The sequence below is a fragment of the Saccopteryx leptura genome, chromosome 2 (genome assembly GCF_036850995.1).
Source record: "Saccopteryx leptura isolate mSacLep1 chromosome 2, mSacLep1_pri_phased_curated, whole genome shotgun sequence".
NCBI classification, from domain to species: domain Eukaryota; kingdom Metazoa; phylum Chordata; class Mammalia; order Chiroptera; family Emballonuridae; genus Saccopteryx; species Saccopteryx leptura.
The window spans coordinates 18,869,472-18,888,775 of NC_089504.1; the positions used below are offsets into that span (position 1 = coordinate 18,869,472).

The 19,304-nt window shown below is 45.4% G+C and overlaps 1 protein-coding gene across 1 annotated transcript in view; it reads right to left on the minus strand.

The window, feature by feature from the left end:
• PAPPA (pappalysin 1) overlaps window positions 1–19,304 on the minus strand; it is a 239,630-nt gene that overhangs the window by 124,513 nt on the left and 95,813 nt on the right. The window contains exon 8 of the mRNA XM_066367327.1: window positions 4,578–4,706. Coding sequence (XP_066223424.1) covers window positions 4,578–4,706 — 129 coding nt within the window. The remainder of the gene's footprint in view (window positions 1–4,577; window positions 4,707–19,304) is intronic.

Here is a 19,304-nt window from a genome sequence, read left to right on the forward strand (position 1 = left end):
CCTGTCATAGCACGGAAGAGGCCTCAGACTTTTCCTTTCAACCAGACAATTAACACTGTGAAATGTTTGTTGCTTTTAAGAGGTGTCAGAGTAGCAGGATGGTGCCTTGCAATCAATCCTTAAGATGGCTAGGACACTCCACTGGTCTCTGAAGAGCCACCAAAGGTCTCCTGTCTGTACACCCATGAGCAAAGAAGTCCAAATTCCAAGCCGGGCCGCTCTTCTGATCTCTGCCAGTGAGTCTTGCACGATGGAAGCTGGTGATGGCCTTGTGCTTCTTAGCTATTTCATGGGTTATCTGGGGAGAGAGTCTTACTCTTTTTTTTTTTTTTTAATCTGGGCTGGGTTCCCTAAGCCACAAAGAATACTTCTAACCCGCCTTCCCTCACCACCCAAACAGTATGTTCTATTGGTTTCAGCATAAAATTAGGGTCACCACAAATATCTTCTAGGCATGAAAGATCTATCATTAGATAGAGAGGTCCTGAAAACCTTCTTTGACCTCCCAGGCTGGAGCGGGTAGCCATCTTCTCTGTGACCAGAGACACCAGGCTCCATCTACCATAGCACTTGTCAAACTGTCTGCCTCTGCCTGTTACTTGAGAGTCTTGTATCCTAGGCTTGAAGATGCCCAAGGAACTGACAGAGTCTTCGTCATCCAAGCACCCCAGCGCCTGGCACGGTGTCTGGTTGTTGGACACACAGCAGGGCAATGGTGAGTCCAGATGGGCGCACATCTTGGTTCTGCTGCACCTGGCTGGGTCTGCAAGCTTGAGAAAAACCACTGTAATCTTCATGTGTCGGTGTCTCTTTGGTAAAGTATAGTGATAGGACCTATCCAACATCGTTGTTGGAAGAACCCAAGGAAGTGATTATATAGCACAGCACCCTGTGCACAGTGGAGGCCCAGTTAATATTTATGAATATTATTATCATTGTCATAATAGTCATCCACTGGGGCCACACTGAGTGTTGAGTTTATCTGTATGTTTTTGTAAATTCCCTTACACACACACACACACAGAGAGAGAGAGAGAGAGAGAGAGAGAGAGAATTGGCTTGTGTCATCCCTAAAAATTCCAATGAATGAAGATGCCATCTTTCCTTATCTTCAAAGCTATGCATTTTATTTGTGTTTTGTGTTTTGTTTTGTTTTTTTTTTGGGGAGGGGGGGTGCTCACTTGCTTGCTTGTGCTTAGAAAACCATTCATTAGCTGAATTCAGTTTCTATAAAACACGTTGACAGTTATTAGGTAACTTCACTAGTATTCAATGTCTACACAGGATACTCGTTCTTGGTAAAAGCCCTAAAAAATCTTCCGTTGTTAAGAATATTATTTAAATTAATAATACGAACAATAAAGTTTTAGCTCAGCCAGGAGAATGACATTGTGTGCAGGGTTTGACCAAGGCGTCTGTATTCTGGCTCGAAAATGCAGAGACTGAACTGGAGATCAGGTTCCACATGGAGCGAGTTTCCTTTTTTATTCTTGGTGCTAAATTAGAAAATCCCAAATCACAATTATGGGTTTTCAGCAATGACCGCAAGTGTTTCCTGGATATTCTGGATACGCTGCTCCTTCCTGGACCCACAAATGATGGGGCACTTTCCCCGGAGATCGACCGCCTCGCATAGCGTTCCCTCAGACAGCATCTGCATAAATGCTAGAAGTTGATGTCTTAATGTGGGAGAGAACGGCGAAGGGTTTCCCTTTCCCTGATTTTGACACATTAAGCATTGATTGGAAAGTGTATCTTCAGGTTCGGTTGTTGTATCTGGAGGCGGATCTGAAATATACCCAATAGCACGTCGTAACATTGACTTCATCCTCTGACACGTGACATTGACTTCGTCCTCTGACACGTGAAGAGCTTTATCTCCTATGCTTGAGGAGTCAAACTCCTGGCAATCCGTTGGTTTGCACCTTAATGCAACACTTAAAATTTGTTCCATTATCTCCTCAATATTGAAAACTTCACAATTCAGCTTTGAACTCACAGTTGCAGGACTTCCATGGCATGAAAATATATCCCGGAGATACACCACTTCAGCAAGCCACTTGAAACTGTACGAGTGATCATTACTGGCCTTTTCCGTGTCAACATGTGTTGAAGAATGTCGTTCCTTATTTCAAAAACTCGAATCTGTACCCTTCTTGAATCGGTGCACTTCAACGGGTATGCTCGTGTGGGGAGCAAACTCTTGTTCACACCGCCATCTTTTTTTGCACAGCAAGTTGAAAAGAGGTGATTTACCTTTTTCTGGTCCTCGTCTGGACATATGCACTACGTTCACTATTCCCTTCAAAGCCATCATAGGCAGGTGCTGGTCAGTAACTGATGCAGGTGTGGAAGGGTATTTTTGTGTAAATTGTTGACTAGGGTAACTGTGTCAATCTTGCTTTGCACCTAACTGGTCCTTCCATCCAAATGCAGGTTTCCAGGGTCCACTGCGTACTATCAAATCATCAGGGTCAAGTGAAATGGCTCTGCCCCCCCCCCCCCAGCAACACTGAAAGAAACAGTCACCCATTCTCTTTCATACACAGGCTACACCTGTGAGCCGATTCACGTGCTGCACATCGGTGGTGTCACTCAACTGTGAACTAAATTTTCTTTAGGGCACCCTTCCCCCTATTCAAATAGTCATCGCAATTCCATGTTGCACAGATATTATGTGACATCCAACAGTGCCATTTAATGAAAAAATTTAGCCAATTGCTTGTTTTGCCATCTCCACACATAATGCTTATCATTAAATGTGCCAACAGTTTAAAAAGTCTCAGTAGCACTGTGATTTGCAACTATGTGAGCAATAAACACCATCTTAGCAATAAGGAACTTAATTGTGAATGATTTTTGGTCTCTTCTTCACTTCTAGGAATAAACCTAGTTGATTTTGTTCCAGAAAACATTTCTGTGCATGTTCTGGTGGCAAAAAATCCTCAAAGGTTTACTTTTTTAAAACAGTGCAAAAGTCTGGATGGCTTCTTGCCCCTATTTTGTGGTTGCAAAACATCTTGCCCTGTGGACAAGGGGAAAGACGGACTGACAATCCAATGAAACACACTTTTTAGACATCTAGCTCTATATCTTCTTTTTCTTTCTCTCTCTCACCTTTCCTTTTATCCTTCCTTCATCCCTTCCCTTCCTCCCTCCCTCCCTCCCTCCTTCCCTCCCTCCCTCCCTCCCTCCCTCCCTCTTTCCTTCTTTCCTTTTTTTAAGTGAGAGGAGAAGAGGTAGAGAGACAGACTCCAGCATGCACCCTGACAGGGATCCCTCTGGCAAACCCTGTCTGGGGCCAATGCTCAGACCAACTGAGCTATCCTCAGTGCCTGGGGCTGACGCTCAAATCAATTGAGCCACTGGCAGAGGAAGAGAAAGTGAAGAGGGAGAGGGAATGGAATGAAGAGAAGCAGATTGACACTTCTTATGTGTGCCCTGACCAGGGATCGAATCTGGGATGTCCACATGCTGGGCCAACACTGAGCCAACTGGCCAGTGCCTTTATATAATATTTTCTAATCACATTTTTCCTTTTTGGCTCCTTATGTGAAATCTTTACACTTTCTAATTTGCCTCCCCATACTGTGCCCAAACATTCATATTCAACATTCACTCAGGAGTACTGTTAACTACATAACTACTTATGGTGTCAACATCATGGTGACTTAGAATATCTTGGCCTTTTTCATAGCTTTTGACTCATTTGGTAAATTATTGATATAACGTGATACAACAGAATAATAATTAAATAACTCCATTTTAACGGATGTCACTGGTAGCCAGCAAAGCATCTAGATGCCCTGTGGCCTGATAACCGAACATGGGCTGGGACTGAAAAGCCTGCATGACCCCTGCGGCACGCCTACATCAACTGAGAACAAGAGCATGCCGGCTGTCACTGCGTCATGGTGGCTCTGTCAAAACTGTACATTAGCCCTGGCCGGTTGGCTCAGTGGTAGAGCGTTGGCCCGACATGCAGAAGTCCCGGGTTCGATTCCCGGCCAGGACACATAGGAGAAGCACCCATCTGCTTCTCCACCCCCCCCTCCTTCCTCTCTGTCTCTCTCTTCCCCTCCCTCAGCCGAGGCTCCACTGGAGCAAAGATGGCCCGGGCGCTGGGGATGGCTCCTCAGCCTCTGCCCCAGGAGCTAGAGTGGCTCTGGTCGCAACAGAGCGATGCCCCTGAGGGGCAGAGCATTGCCCCCTGGTGGGCAGAGCGTCGCCCCCTGGTGGGTGTGCTGGGTGGATCCCAGTTCTGGCGCATGCGGGAGTCTGTCTGACTGTCTCTCCTCGTTTCCGGCTTCAGAAAAATACAGAAAAACAAACAAACAAACAAAAAAACCTGTACATTTCACGCTTGAGAACTGTTTGTGTTCAAAAGCTTATCATTGTTGCTCTTCTGAGAGTAGCACACCGCTTGCAGACACACTGATAGACTCCTGGGGACTGCTGGCCATGCACAGCTCACACGGCGAGGAGCCTCCCGTAAGCACTTCTGCTCTGCACCCTGACCATCTCTTGGCCTAATTAAGACCTAACCCCTGCCCCTTTCTTTCGTTAGATCTACTTACTTCTGGACGATGCCGTCGCCACAGTACCCGCTCCCGTGGGTGTATACGGCAGCTGGCGACAGCTCGCTCTCCTCACCTCCGGAAATGGTGATGACCCGGTACTGGTACACGCTGCCAAGGTTCAGGTCCCTGGAAAACGTCAAGAAGATTGTTAGCTACGCAGACACAATGCGGGGGGGGGGGGGCAGACAGCATGGATCCCCTTGAGTGCATTCTATCAGTCTCGCTTATTTTTGAAATCACACGCACATTCAGTTACCCAGTAACTTTTTTATTGTCTACTGCGGGTAAGGAGCTCTTCTACTCACAATGGATTACACTAAAACGCACAGCAATGAAAACGAGCATCTGTCAACAGATGATCGTGAGTATCACTAGATACTTTCTATTGTTAACTTTTACAATAACCCTGCTGGGTAAGTATCAGATGGTACGTGGCCTGTAATGAAGATGTGAAAGACTGCTGTCCAGGAAAAATGAATAGGATAAGCAAAGGCACAGAGGTGGGTAAATACCGTGCCAGGTTCTGTAAGCATTGTCTGATCTTTTCCCATTGTTTAGAGACCTGAGCAGAAACCCCGTTACACGCAAGCAAACCCCCTCCTCACACTGCACACCCACTGATTCTCCCCCCTACCCCCACCATGTGTCTCACTCTCTACCAAAGTAATAATAATAATAAGGATAGCAGCATTCATTAAGTGAATGTCAGGCCCCGGGGCTAAGCACTTCCCATGTATGTTCTCATTTGAGAATCAACCACCTTACACGGGTACTAGTAGTGTACTTTCAGCTTTCTTTTACAGATAATGGATCTGAGGCATAGAGAGGTTAGGCAATCTGCTTACAGTCATAGGCTACTAAATGACACCCCGTGTTCTGTTTCGCTAATCCCCAGCGTCAGTCTGTTTAAACAACCTCACCCCTTGCCAGGAGGGACCTTGTCGAGGAACTGCCACCCCAGCCACCGGTCCCTGCCAGCTTCCCCAGTGGCCTCCAGTGCCCCTCTCCTCTGCTCTCCAGACCTCCCAGCTTCCCCAGTGGCCTCCAGTGCCCCTCTCCTCTGCTCTCCAGACCTCCCAGCTTCCCCAGTGGCCTCCAGTGCCTCTCTCCTCTGCTCTCCAGACCTCCCAGCTTCCCCAGTGGCCTCCAGTGCCCCTCTCCTCTGCTCTCCAGACCTCCCAGCTTCCCCAGTGGCCTCCAGTGCCCCTCTCCTCTGCTCTCCAGACCTCCCAGCTTCCCCAGTGGCCTCCAGTGCCCCTCTCCTCTGCTCTCCAGACCTCCCAGCTTCCCCAGTGGCCTCCAGTGCCCCTCTCCTCTGCTCTCCAGACCTCCCAGCTTCCCCAGTGGCCTCCAGTGCCCCTCTCCTCTGCTCTCCAGACCTCCCAGCTTCCCCAGTGGCCTCCATGCCTCTCTCCTCTGCTCTCCAGACCTCCCAGCTTCCCCAGTGGCCTCCATGCCTCTCTCCTCTGCTCTCCAGACCTCCCAGCTTCCCCAGTGGCCTCCATGCCTCTCGCCTCTGCTCTCCAGACCTCCCAGCTCACGGCCTTGTTCCCACTTGCTCACACTCAGCCTTCCACCACGTCGCCTCCCCCCCATAGTCAGCCCCTGCCGGCGGCCTGCTCGGCCTCAGCCTGCCATCAGAAGAACCTGGCTGCTGCCAATCATCCTCCCAGGCACACACAGATAGAGATTTATGTCAGTCCCCCGTGAACACATCACTGTCCCCATTTCCTTTCCTACCTCTTTCAAAGAAAGGTGTTATTCCTTCCTCTCATTTCCCTCTGCATCCACCATTGAGTTAATAATAATAATAATAATAATAATAATAAAGTGCCAAGGGAAAAAAATCAAGAACATAAAACGATAAAAAAAAAAAAAAAGAATTCCTATCAGATTCCAGAGTTGGGGGGGATTTCATAAACTAAAGGATGATGTCAAAACTCTCGAGTTCTGTTGTTTCAGCTGTTGTTTGGGCTGGGGCTATTTGGATAAAGTCAGTGAGATCACAGGTATAGGGTCAATGGACAATGTCTCCAGACTCTCAGCCCAACAACGATGAGCTGGAGTTCACGAGCGCTGGAGGACTCGAGTTAGGAACATCGCCTTCCTGCGAATGTTGGGCTTACTACCCAAACGAGAGTTTGTGATAGCAGTACTGGAGCAGACAGTCATCCTGGGGGGTAGACCAGAAGTCCCCGGGGATTCCCTCAGTGCTCTGTCAATGTAAATGAAGTAGGAGGAATGCATAAAAATCTTGAACAGTCTGATCTGTGGTGGTGCTGTGGATAAGGCATTGACCTGGAATGCTGAGGTGGCTGGTTCGAATCCCCAGGCTTGCCCAGTTGAGGCACAAAGGAGAAGCAACTACTATGTGTTGATGCTTCCTGCTCCCTACTCACTCCTTAGGAAGTGTTTCCATAGTGGAGTGGTTATCACGTTCGCCCAACAAGCAAAAGGTCACAGGTTTGAAACCAGGCAGAAACAACCTGTAAGTTTTTAAAGGAAGTTCTGAATTTGGTTTATCTGAATCTCTTCATATATCCACCAAGTCTAAAAAGCTGCCTGACCAGCTGGTGGCACAGTAGATAGAGCATTAAACTGGGACGTGGGGGACCCAGGTTCGAAACCCCGAGGTTGCCAGCTTGAGTGCAGGCTCATCTGGTTTGAACAAGGCTCACCAGCTTGAACCAAGGTCTCTGGCTTAAGCAAGGGGTCACTCGGTCTGCTGTAGCTCCCCAGTCAAGGCACATATGAGAAAGCAATCAATGAACAACTAAGGTGCTGCAATGAAGAGTTGATGCTTCTCATCTTTCTCCCTTCCTGTTTGTCTGTCCCTATCTGTTCCTCTCTCTGTCTAGGTCACACACAAAAAATAAATATCTCAAATTACTGTATGGATGAATGTATAAATAATCACTGTCTTGTAAGCCTCTGGAATGCAAATTTGTTGATATAAGTATACACTTTCTTTTTAAATTTTAGTTTATTCAATAGTTTACCCATCTCTAGACTCATGAATATATACTTTTTCTGAAGCTGCTTTTAAAACTGGAATGGCGTAGTGGGAGAAAGATTGTTTTTCTCAGGGGACACACAAGAGCACAAGAAAAAGATGACATGCGTTCTATAGCACATTCATTTCACTCTAAAACATGGAGGCATGTTTTATATGAAACGAATATAACCATGTTATGGCATGAAATAAATTTCCTTTAGGCTACACCCTGGGCCCCCAGGGCCAGGCTGTCACTCTCTGAAGGCAAATGGAACACTTCTGTGCAAACGTGTGAGTGTGAAAAGTACTTCTCTACACTGTTTTTCATTTTGTGGTTGGTGTCACACATGATTTATGGCCAATAATGTTTAAGGTCCTGTGATAATATTTGTGAATGCTTCCCTCCTGCCTCTTCCCTCCTTCCTCCCCTCTTCCTCCTCCTCCTTCTCAACAAACACAACTTCGAGGCGGGCAAATGCGTGTTTCTATCCTCACTGCATCACTTGCTCCTCAGAAGTCACAGGCAGGTGTTTCACTGCCCAGAGCCCATTTCACATCATACAGACCTGACCTCGCAGCTTTTTCCTACAGATTGAATATGAAAACATATGTGAAGCACATAGGCACCCACCCTATAATAAAGAGCTAAGAAAGACTAACCCCTTACTGCCAATTATTGACATTCTCACTCACTGGAGTGACGCTGTACACTTTCTTCACTAGAAGGAATGGGGTAGCAGTTAACTGAATATAGCCTGGATTAGGTAAACCCAGGGAGATGGGGCCACCATCTGTCATGTTTGAGAGCCTGATGGGAAGTCTCTCCCTCTTCCTTTGGCTAGAACGCCCTCCGTGCCTGCCTGCAGCTTGCCTTCTCTCCAGGTGGCTATTTCGACTTCTGAAAATTCTGGGTCCCAGGTTGTCTTATCTCTGGGGCAAAAAATCTGTCTCCCAATAACTTCCATCCACTGTCCTCCTTCTTCCTCACGAGCCTCACGTGGCACACATGTGATTGGTAGAGAAACCTTGTTAAACTTTCCCCTCCCCAGGGTGTCTGCACGGCTGGTGCATCTCCCAGGAGCCCACGGTTGTGATCCCAAGTTTCCAGAAGCCAAGGTCACTCCCTTCCTAAAAAGGTAGGGAAAGGGTCACAGGGTACCACTGTCATTAAAAAAACATGATGTCTTCCCACCGAAGAATCCTCGCGATAAAATGACATTTTTCTCCAAGTTACAGTCAAAGTTAATGCTGGACAAGAGCTCTTTTCTCCGGAACCTAGGCAGAACTGAATTCTCGCGGAACCAGCGAGTGGCTTCTAAAGGCTGTGCTGGCGGTTAGGACCCACTTCACAGTTGGTTTAAAAGTAGGACATTTATTTCAAGGTGTTCCTTTCAGCGGCTCCTAAAGCCATCGGGAATGCCTGACACTGTCCCTCTGCCGCCTTCCCTCCATGCCTCCCACATCAGGCAGACCCGAGGCCCTGTCCATTCTCCCCACCGCAAGCTCCACGTCCCCTCCCCCCGCCCCCGCCTCCTGGTGCCTCCCACGCCTCCACCTCGGACTGGTCCTCCGGCCTCCGCATCTCCCATTTCCCAGGCTGGCCGCCACCCCCAGAACACCTTCCATCCGAAACCACTCTCCAGCACCAAGTCTTCTCATTCCGCGCAGGGAGGAGCAAGCTGGGAAACCCTCTGCTTGTATCTATTTTGTTTGCAACCCACGTTTTACCACTCCCTCTGTAGCACGACTGGTTCCTTCCATCACTTGTCTTTCCTAGAAGCTCTGGACGCCGTTTTACGTTAAAAAGGCAAAGCTAACCTCCAGTAGTCTCAGCGTCCCTTCTTAAAAGGGCTTCTCGGGTTAATTTCATGTTTCTAGCCAATCGCGTTCAGGTGCAGTGTTTACGTGGGATGAGACTGTTAGGCTTTTGAAGGGTTGGTGGGTTTTGCAAGGTTAGTTTGGGTATCTTTTGTATGAGTTTTTTTTTAAAAAAATACTGTTCACATGTAGCTATCATTCTTTCACAAATATCTCAAATGACGTATTTGTCTTAGGTTTGCACTTAAGGCAATTAGAAACAAAACTAGTGGCATTCTTCGCTGGTATGATTTTTTCCTTATTCCTCCTCAGAAATGTCATATGGATGGTAATGTGTATCAAGGTAGGGTACAACCTTACAGGAAAAGTTAGTTACAGATGATAAACTCTTAAGAATATTAACAAGGCACTCAATGGCTTAGCTTCTGGCAAAAATTCATGTCATGTAAAGTGTTGGTGCATCATTAATGTGGTAGGTCAATGAACACCCATCGGAAATCTCTAGGCAAGTCGCCTCACTTCTTTGGCTCTGTTTTTCTGCCTTTCAGTTAGAATACCCGACCCTTGACCCACGCCAGTGTGATGATAAAAGGAGACATATGAAGGTACAACAGGAGACGAGGGAAAGAGAGCCTCATTGCACTTGGTTTCTTCCAGGAAACCTCGTCTGAGCCTCATGCGGACACCCTACCGGCGGCGTATGGTGGTCCTGCTTCCATATCAGAGCCTTCGCTTATCACACTGTCTCCCCCAATCGTCTGGGTCGCTGAACTGTGCTGTATGTCACTGCAGCTCCTCCTTGTGCACTAATGAGAGCGGTTGTACTTTCCACTGGTTGACTATCACATGCCAGCATTATGTATTTCCTATGAATAATCTCACTTAATCCAACGACAGTCCCTTGAGTTATTATTATCCTCACCCTTTTCAGATGAAGAAAAACTAAAGCTTAGTAAACTGAGGCTCCTGCCCAGAGTCACACTGTTTTTGTCATGGGGCAGGGACTTGAGTCAAGTCTATTTAACTTCATCCCAAGCCAGTGCTTTCTGGAGGTGGAAGCTGATATAAGCTGAAGAGAATACAGCAGAATAGAGGCTGGAAGAGCTAGTTGTGAACCAAGTGCAGTCCGCATTCTAAGGCTGGTTAGAAAGATCTAGAAATCAGGAGAAACACGCATGCTCTTAAATGCTACCACGAGCCACTTTTTCTCTCTGACCATCCATTTCTTTTCTCATCAAGGAAATGAGAATCTGGGAAGGACGTGATGACCAGCTCTGCACTCCACAGTTCTACTTTAATGAGAAAAGCACGGTTGTGCCCTTCTCTTACCAGCCTCTCCACAGGCTAGGAGCTGCCTCAGCAGTGAGAACTCTGCCCTCACAATGGGTGCAGTCCAGGACCTACCGCCCAGGTTGTCTAAACTGGGAGGCAGGGTGTGGGGGACCACTTAGGATGCCTCTGGCTCACGATAGCCCAAGTATTCCAGTTCCGCTTTGGGCTAAGTATCAGAGGGTAATGCCTGGGCACTCCCATGCCTGCTTCCAGCTGGGAATGGGAAGAGAAGGAAACAGTCTCCTTCAACCCTGAGGGCCCTATACATACCATTATTGTTGTTTTCATTAGAAAGTATATCCATTATATAGAAGGTATAGAGAACACTGTAAGAAATGTCCTTTGGACCTGCAACTCAACTGTGTCAAATGATAACATTTGGCTATAGTTCCTTTATATCTTTTACTTTTGATGTAAAGGAAATTAAACACATTGTTTGGTATATTTGTTTTCAAACCACTTGCATGCCCTTCCTGAGTCCCATTTCCCTTCCTCCTAAGAAGTTTTTATACTTTTTGTACAGATACATTGTTTCACATATTTTAAATGTGTTAATACTGTATCATTATGTAGCTGGCTTTTATTTTTTTGCCTAGCCTTGTTTTTGAGACATGTAATTGATTCATGTAGATCTAGCTCATTAGTCACTGACATAAGTACTTTACTCCATGAATATACCACACTTTGACCATTCTTTTCTTGATGTACACCTAGGGTTGTTTAGATTATTATCACTATCATTACTATTTAATAATTTTGGTTATTTTTCCAATTATGTTACTTGAAATGCCTGTGTTCAGGGTCCTTTGTACAGAGCAAGAGTTGTCTGAAGGAAATATATCTAAAGTGGCATGGCCAGGCCGAAGGGAACAGTATCTTCAAGTTCATTAGATATTGCCAAATTCTTTTCCAAAATGGTTGTACTAATGAACATGCCTCCCAACCGACTTCCCATTGTTCTAGGTCCTTGCCAGTACTTGATTCTGCCAAACATTTCATTTTTTGCCAATTTGATTAGTATTAAGTGATGTTTATTCTAGTTTTATTTTGCCTTTCCCTGATTATTAATAAGACTAGCTATTATTTCATGTGTTAGTGATCAACATAGGTTTCTAGCTATGGTCACTGTTTGTTCAATCACTTTTGCCTATTATAAATTGGGTTCTTTCTCTTATTGATATAAAAAATCCTTTGGAATTACAGGTACTGCAAAATACCATTGCCAACTCTATTACTCTTATTTGTTTCTTTGTTTCTTTGTTTATGATGCTTTGTTGAATAGTACCTTTAATCATTTCCTTCATGGTTTGTGCTTTTCATGTCTTGTTGAATAAACATTACTTTACTCCAGGTCATAAAATAGCCTCCACTATTTCCTTTGAATAGTTTTAAAGTTTCTATTTTCACATGTATGGCTTTAATCACATGTGATGTAGTTTTTAAAATTATGTGTGGTAATGATGGTCTTCCCCCCAAATATGGATGAACCATTTGTCCAGCATTATGTCCATAGTAATTAATTCTTCCACTATCTAATTGTAATAACTCCCTTGCCATATGTCACTCAGTTTGTTTCTGGCTTAACTTGTTTCATCGGTCTACTTATTTTCTGTCACCGTATCCCTTGCAGTCTGCTTTTATCTCCGTAGTTTTACAAAAGCCTTGGTTTATGCTACAAACCTATGCTACAGAGACCTCTTTGCTCTTTTATATGAATTTTAAGTTTCATTTTAAAAAATGCCCATTGAGATTGTGATTTCAACTTCATTGACTTTATAGATGTATTTGAAGAGAGATCTTTGTCACACTGCATACTCCCATTTATACACAGAGTTTTTAAAAATTTTATTTAGGTCATCTTTTATGGTTTCAGTAAAGTTTTAAAGCTTTCTTCATAAAACATGCGATGATTTTTTTATTAGGAGTATATTCCTAACTCTCAGCATTTTATAGATGCCAGTGCTATTGTAAAAGGTAGCTTTAATCTATCCATTTATCCATCCACACACAGACACACGTGCATGCATATCTATATTAATACTACCGTATTTTGGGGTGGGTAAAAATAATTGAGTTTTATAAACTGATATTCTATTTAGAAGTCCTCATAGACTATTTTATTAGTTCTAATAATTTGTTGATTCTTATTAATGTTTCTATATAGTCTCTTACAGATGAGAATAATGATAATTTGTTTCTTTACAATTCTCAGATTATTTTTTTGTTTATATTTCTTGTCCACTTCATTGTCAAAACGTATAACTCTCCTTTTATACAAACTACTCCAAAAAAATGTGAGTTTCGGTGCTTATCCGACTTCTTCTCAATTCCGACTTATTTATTGTCCCTGGTAACATGTTTTCTGGTCTCAGTCATACATTTTAAAGGAAGCTAGTTACATCATTTATATCTCATCTAGAATTTCCAGATAGATGTTTGTATTGGAAATATTTTTAGATTAGTTAGTCCAGCAAATTGTACATTCTATTTTTAATATAATCTTGAAAGGTAGAAATCATTCACATTGTTCAGTTGAGATTCAGTGTAGTTTAATCATCTACCCCAGGTCAGGGAGATAATAGTTACATAAAGCATAATTTAAACCATGCTTTCACTCTAGAACCCTTGACCTTCCCAGGACACTGAGCTGACTCCTTGGATAAGCACACACTAGTGAGCAATGCATTAATAGCCAATTAAATACAGAACACTAAAACTATTTGAAGAGAAGGCAAGCTCTCCTTCATAGTACCAAAGACTTTTTGGAAGCTTAGTCCAACTAAATTATATTTTATTTCATATGTAGAATTTTAGAGAAAAATAGCTTAAATTCTAACATATCTTTAGGATGAGTGCTGACTTTTTTCTTCAATGGCTTTATTATTGACGGTCCATTATCGTAATTGCTTTATTATTATTTTTCTAACCATAAAGGTCACCCATGCCAGTTTTAACAACTTAAGAGTACTATATGAAATAATTTAAAACAAAGCAAAATCATTGAAAATTCTATCACCTGTGGTAGCTACCAAGAACATTCTGATCACTATTCATTCATGATCCTTTTATGTATAAATACACACATATGTACTTTTTCATGAATTCAAGATCACAAATCTGTTAATATAACTTCATTTTTAGAGTTCACTATAAAAAGAGAGAATAGATGAATTAAATCCAGCTAGTTGAGCTTTATGCTAGCTAATTATATTTATGGCTTTGACCATGTCTTCAAATACACATATATCACTTCATTTGTTCATCCATTCATTCATGCAAATAGTATTCACAGGGTTGTTCCCAGCTTTGCTTATGTTTCCGGGATTCAAAGATCAATCAAATACGGTCCTGCCTTTAGGACGCTCAAAGGCTGGTGGGGAAGAAAAATACACGAAAACGGATGGCTCTGGCACAGTCTGAAAAGTGTAGGCGCTCTGGGAGCACAGGACCGACATCTGACCCAGGCTGAAGGGACACTCTGAGGGGACACTCTGAGGGGACACTCTGAGGGGACACTCTGAGAAGTGGCTTGACCGGAGCGAGATAAGGAGAAGCCAGGGCAGCAGGAGGAGGACGGGCTTTCTCGGCAAGGGCGTGATCGTGTTTGTTTCGTGAAAGACCATTTTGGTAGCAGTGTAGATAACTGGCTTAGGGGGAAGAATGGAAACGGAGACCAGATACACCTCACAGGATGAAAGATGCAGGGCTGCATTGAGTACCTGCCGTGTTTTGGCACGAGGCCAGGTGTTTTCATATTTGATTTTATGTAAAGAGAAAGGTGTTTTCATATTTGAGTTTATGTAAAGAGAACTAAAACAATAAAATATTTTCCCCCACGGAGCAAATTGATTTCTTGACATTCATACATTAAGGTTACACATATTCAGTCTTTCCTACCTGTGAGACCGATATACCCAATTCTGACTTCATCCATGTTATCACCCTGAGTTCTTTATTTCCTCCTCTCTATTCATATGGGGCTTAAAAAAAATTTTTTTTTATCTGCCCTGAATTCCTAAGAGAACACTTCACTTTTGTTTTAGGCGGAGAGGCTTTCTGATCTTACTTTTCATTGAGGGAGGGTGGCTGTTAAGGATTTGGGATAGAGCGCATAGTAAGCCCTTTGGGAGGGATTTCTTGAAAGGCAGTCTGACATCAGTAGGGATATTCCCTGGAACACCTGTCAAGAAAAGATATTTATGATCGTTCTGTTAGCTTTGATTGTGACTGTGCTGATATATATGGAGGTACATATGGAGTTTGGTAAGAGGCGTCCCAAACATGAAAAAGATACCTTCATTGGCCTCAAACAGCTCAGTCAAACGGCAAATAGGAAGACAAGTCAAGTACAGCATGGGTGTAATACAGGGTAGAGTTTGAACACCACCAACAGAGAAAAAGACCAGAGAGATATCAGAAGCCTGAGAAAGGCTTCGGGAGACTTCTGGCTCCTGGACTGGGCGGACTCCTTCTGGAGGCGTCTTTAGCACCCCGTACTTCATTACACAACTCAGCACACTCTGTCGCAATTCCATGCTGAAGGCCTGACCTTCCCTAATGTATGTTAAGTGTTTCGAGGACAGAGAACGTGTAAGCCTTTCTTCACTATATGTCTGTGCCTAGCACGGTGCCTGTCAGCCACAGAACAGGTTTCCAGCAACATCTGTTACATGAATTAAAGTTAGGGACCGGGCACAGGGGGAAGTGTCGAAAGATATAAATTCTGATATGGTGTCCTGAGCAGTAGAAACAGTACAAAACAGGACACAGGTAAACCTTTTTAGATGAAGCAAATTCACCGGGACTGAACTTCAGGGTGAGCCAAAGGCAGTGCTAAAGTTTTCCTAGAATGGTCAGTTTAGGAGTGCACACACATGGCAGCAGGCTCTGAGGCAAGACGCTGGGTCACCGAGTGATGGAGAGTCCCTGTTGTGAAAGCAAGGACGGGACACAATGACTTTCCAAAGCCTTCTGCCCCGCCTCTAGTGGCATATGTCAGAATTAGATGTGCTCAGAGAAGCTGAGATACTGAACCCGCACCCATGTCTTTAGACAGCCTGGCATGCCTCCATTGCCATGGACCCCTCCATCCCGGCCCTGCCACCCAGTAGACAGCAGCCCTTTCTACTTCAAGTGCCCTCATATTGAAGCAGAGCTCTGATGCTGAGACCCCACTGCCAAGAAAGGATCTTTGGGGAAATGGATTATTGTCTTGCAGTATCCATCCGCTTATTGCTTCTCTGATCACCACTGTGAGCAACGACCCATGGTCTGAGTGGAACAAATGAAGAATGAGAGGACAGGGGTCTGAGAATCCCCTGGGCATTAGGACCCTTCCCAACGGGAGCAGGGCCCACCCCTGTCACACAGGTAACACAAAATGCACTCTCCACACACTGGCACCACTATCCTCATTCTGCTTAAGGCTCAGGCAGGAGCGAATGTATACACGCAACTGATTAATTCCAGCAGCCTTTGATAGAGTTGTCCAAAGATTTGCCCTGGTACCAATTTAAAACACAGTAGCAAATTTAATGAAACTAACAGTTTGCAGCCAAGGCCTTTGTTATTTTGTTTTAATCATCTTTTACCACCCATTGAAGTGATTTTCTACTTTCTTGTTGCAATGAAATAAAAGACAAGGTAAAGAACGGAGGAACAATGTGGAAATTATAAAAGACCCGGAGCTTCAAATCCCGGGATAAGGTAACAGCCGTCCTGAGACTTAACTGCGTTGTTGGAGTCAGGCGGAGATTGGAAGGAAAGACCAGTTTGGGGAAACGCCACACCTGGATAGCATTAAGGAAAAGGGAGCGGAAAAGATCTACAAGGGACCCTTGTTTTTCCTGAACGCAACCAAAGGCGATGTGTGACAGCTTCCCCAAACACCCCTGCTGGTGATGGACAGGTCTCTTGATTACTGAGCAGAGGCTTGTGACAAGCTGACCGGTCGCCGAGGCCTCTGGGAGCCCAAACACCAGATACCACTGGAGGTAAACAAGGCGTGCGGCACAGTGTGAAAATGGAGGCCGAGCGGGGGCCAGCGAGTGGAGCCCAGGGACCCAAGTGACAGCTGGTGATTGAGCGGCACTAACTGAACACAGTTGTCGAGACCAGGGGCCGGTGGGGAAAGCAATCTCCTTTCTCCTCCCTGTGGCCTCTCTGGGTGGCCAGCAATTTTATTACTGGCAGAGGGCGAGCCCAACAGCATTTTCGAGTTTGGCACCACATCTAAAACCACTCGGGGGCTGGGCTTCTCTTTCTTCCCCCCCCCCCCCGCCACCCCGACCCTGCCCCCAGCCCGCCCCACGATGCCTTGGGTTCGGTGAAAGCCGGCCCGCACAGAGCAAACTCCATTTCCCCTCGAATTTTGAAACCCATGTGCACTCGGGGAAAATGTAATCCTTATGTTTCTGATTCATTTACACTTAACTCATCAAAACGCTATTTTGTAAGAGCTATTTGATGTCTGCGAAGCCTTCTGAGCTCTTTTGTAAGCCTTGCTTCTTAGAAGCAGGAAGTCACGTTTCTGACGAGAGGGAGAACTTGAACCTAAAAGGTTGAGTTTGTTTTGAAACGAGGGCTCTTGGAGGGTCACGTGGATCCCGAGCTTAGCCAAATGTGTTCTCTCATTTCCTATACCACCCCCCCCCCTCACAGGCACCAGCTGCCATGACGTTACTGATGTCAGCTCTCTATGATTTCACTCTGAGCTTCCAACAGAGACTTCCCCCATGATCAGAGAGAGAGCTGAACTCACATTTGAGTCCCAAGGTCTGGCCAAACTCCAGTATTTGGTTTTGTGGAGGAAGGAGCCCCTGGAAGGGGAATCAGGACCCCTAGGTTAAATTCCCTATTCTGCCGATAAAGAGCTGTGTGACTCTGAGGAAGTGGCCTCCCCTCTCTGGGCTCAATTCTTTCATTTGTCAAGTACTCAAGCACACTAAATACTTGACAAGTGAAAGTGTTTCAATGCTCCTCCCAGGTCTGAGAGTTTTTCAGTCTAATTTCTACAAAGCAGGGGGCTCGGGCACCTCATAATTGCCACTGCTTAAAGATTCGGGAGACTGAGTTTCGAAACCAGGAGCTAAGCTCAATAAGGAAACACCAAAATGTAGAAACAGAGCTAGATGGATTCAGATATCCCTTCTCCCAAGTTTCTCATTATGGGATGGATACTAGAGCACGGGGAAGGGGAATAAATCGCCCCAAGTCATACAGAGAATTACTGGCAAAGTCCAGCTTTGCTGTATTTTTGACTAACATCCCTTGGGTGGAAGTTTCCCAACTTTTCAGTTTATAGGATAGTGAATCTGGGGCAAAAAGAAAGAAAGAAAAAAAGAAACAAAAACCTCCTCCTTCCCACTCTGACGACAAGAATGTGAAAAGCAGCGTGAGCAGGGAAGGGAGGACTGCCATTTCTACACGAGGCACAGTGAGCTGATGTCTGGCTTGTGTTAAAGCCCATGAGTGAATGATTAATCCTGGGTAGAAAACAAAGCCCGTACCTTGTAACGATATAGGTATTAGTGCTACAGAAGATTAACCCCACAATCCCCCCACCCGACCCCCAGGGACCTTTGCAGAACATTGGACTCCATGTTGAGAACTGGAGGATGATGACAACAGGTGGTCTGACAGGTCCTGTCTGCCCAGCCCCATGCACACACCCGCATGCTCACGCTCACCCTTGTGCACACACACACATGCACCCATTCTCAAGCTCCCCTCAATTGCTCCCACTGCTCTGTGGAGGGAAGAAATACTGTGGTTTAAAGTGAGCCACAGTTGTGTGCCAGTCAGACTCACAGGCTGGCCATCGGGAGGCACTTCTGCACTCACCTTCCGCCTCTCATCCCAACCCAAGCATGCCCCTACCTCCACGTTCTCTATTTCCGGGATGCCAGTAACATAAGTGTCTTCCACGACCCACTCACCTGCCCCCTCCTCCGGTCAGGCGCCCAGTATTTCCAACCCATCAGTCTTTCTCAGCCTCAAACTTCCCTCCCTTTCCATTCGCACCCTAGACCAGCGGTTGTTTCTTACTTAAGCTTTGGCAACATTGTCTTACTTCCCTTACCTTGTACGACCTGTGCCTCATCCCTAAATCCTCCCAAAGAAACATACATAGACAAAGAGCTGCCCTGAAACCAAATCCAATCAGGACCCTCTCTTACCTAAAGATATTCAATGGCTTTCCAACATCCTCCGTCTCAAGTCCAGACCCCTCAGCCTGGTCTCCTGGACTGTCATTACTGGCCTCTTCTCTACCTCTTCGGTCTCCTTGCTTGACCTCCCCTCTTCACGGTTTACCCCTCAGCCACCAGGAGCCAGCAGACCCATCTTCCCGCCCTGGCTGCAGCCCCTGGCCTTAGCTTAGATGCCACCTTTTCCTGGGGGTTCTCACCCACTCTCTAAGATGAGCGAGGAGCTCCTAGCCTGTGCGCTTCTCTTACTGTAATGCCCTTCTCCCTGTTAAAGTACTATTTGTTTATCTGTCTACTTCTCATTAATTAGACGAAGCTCCTACAGGGCCGGGACCCCTCCTTGTTGCCTGGGTTACTTATCTTCACTGCCTA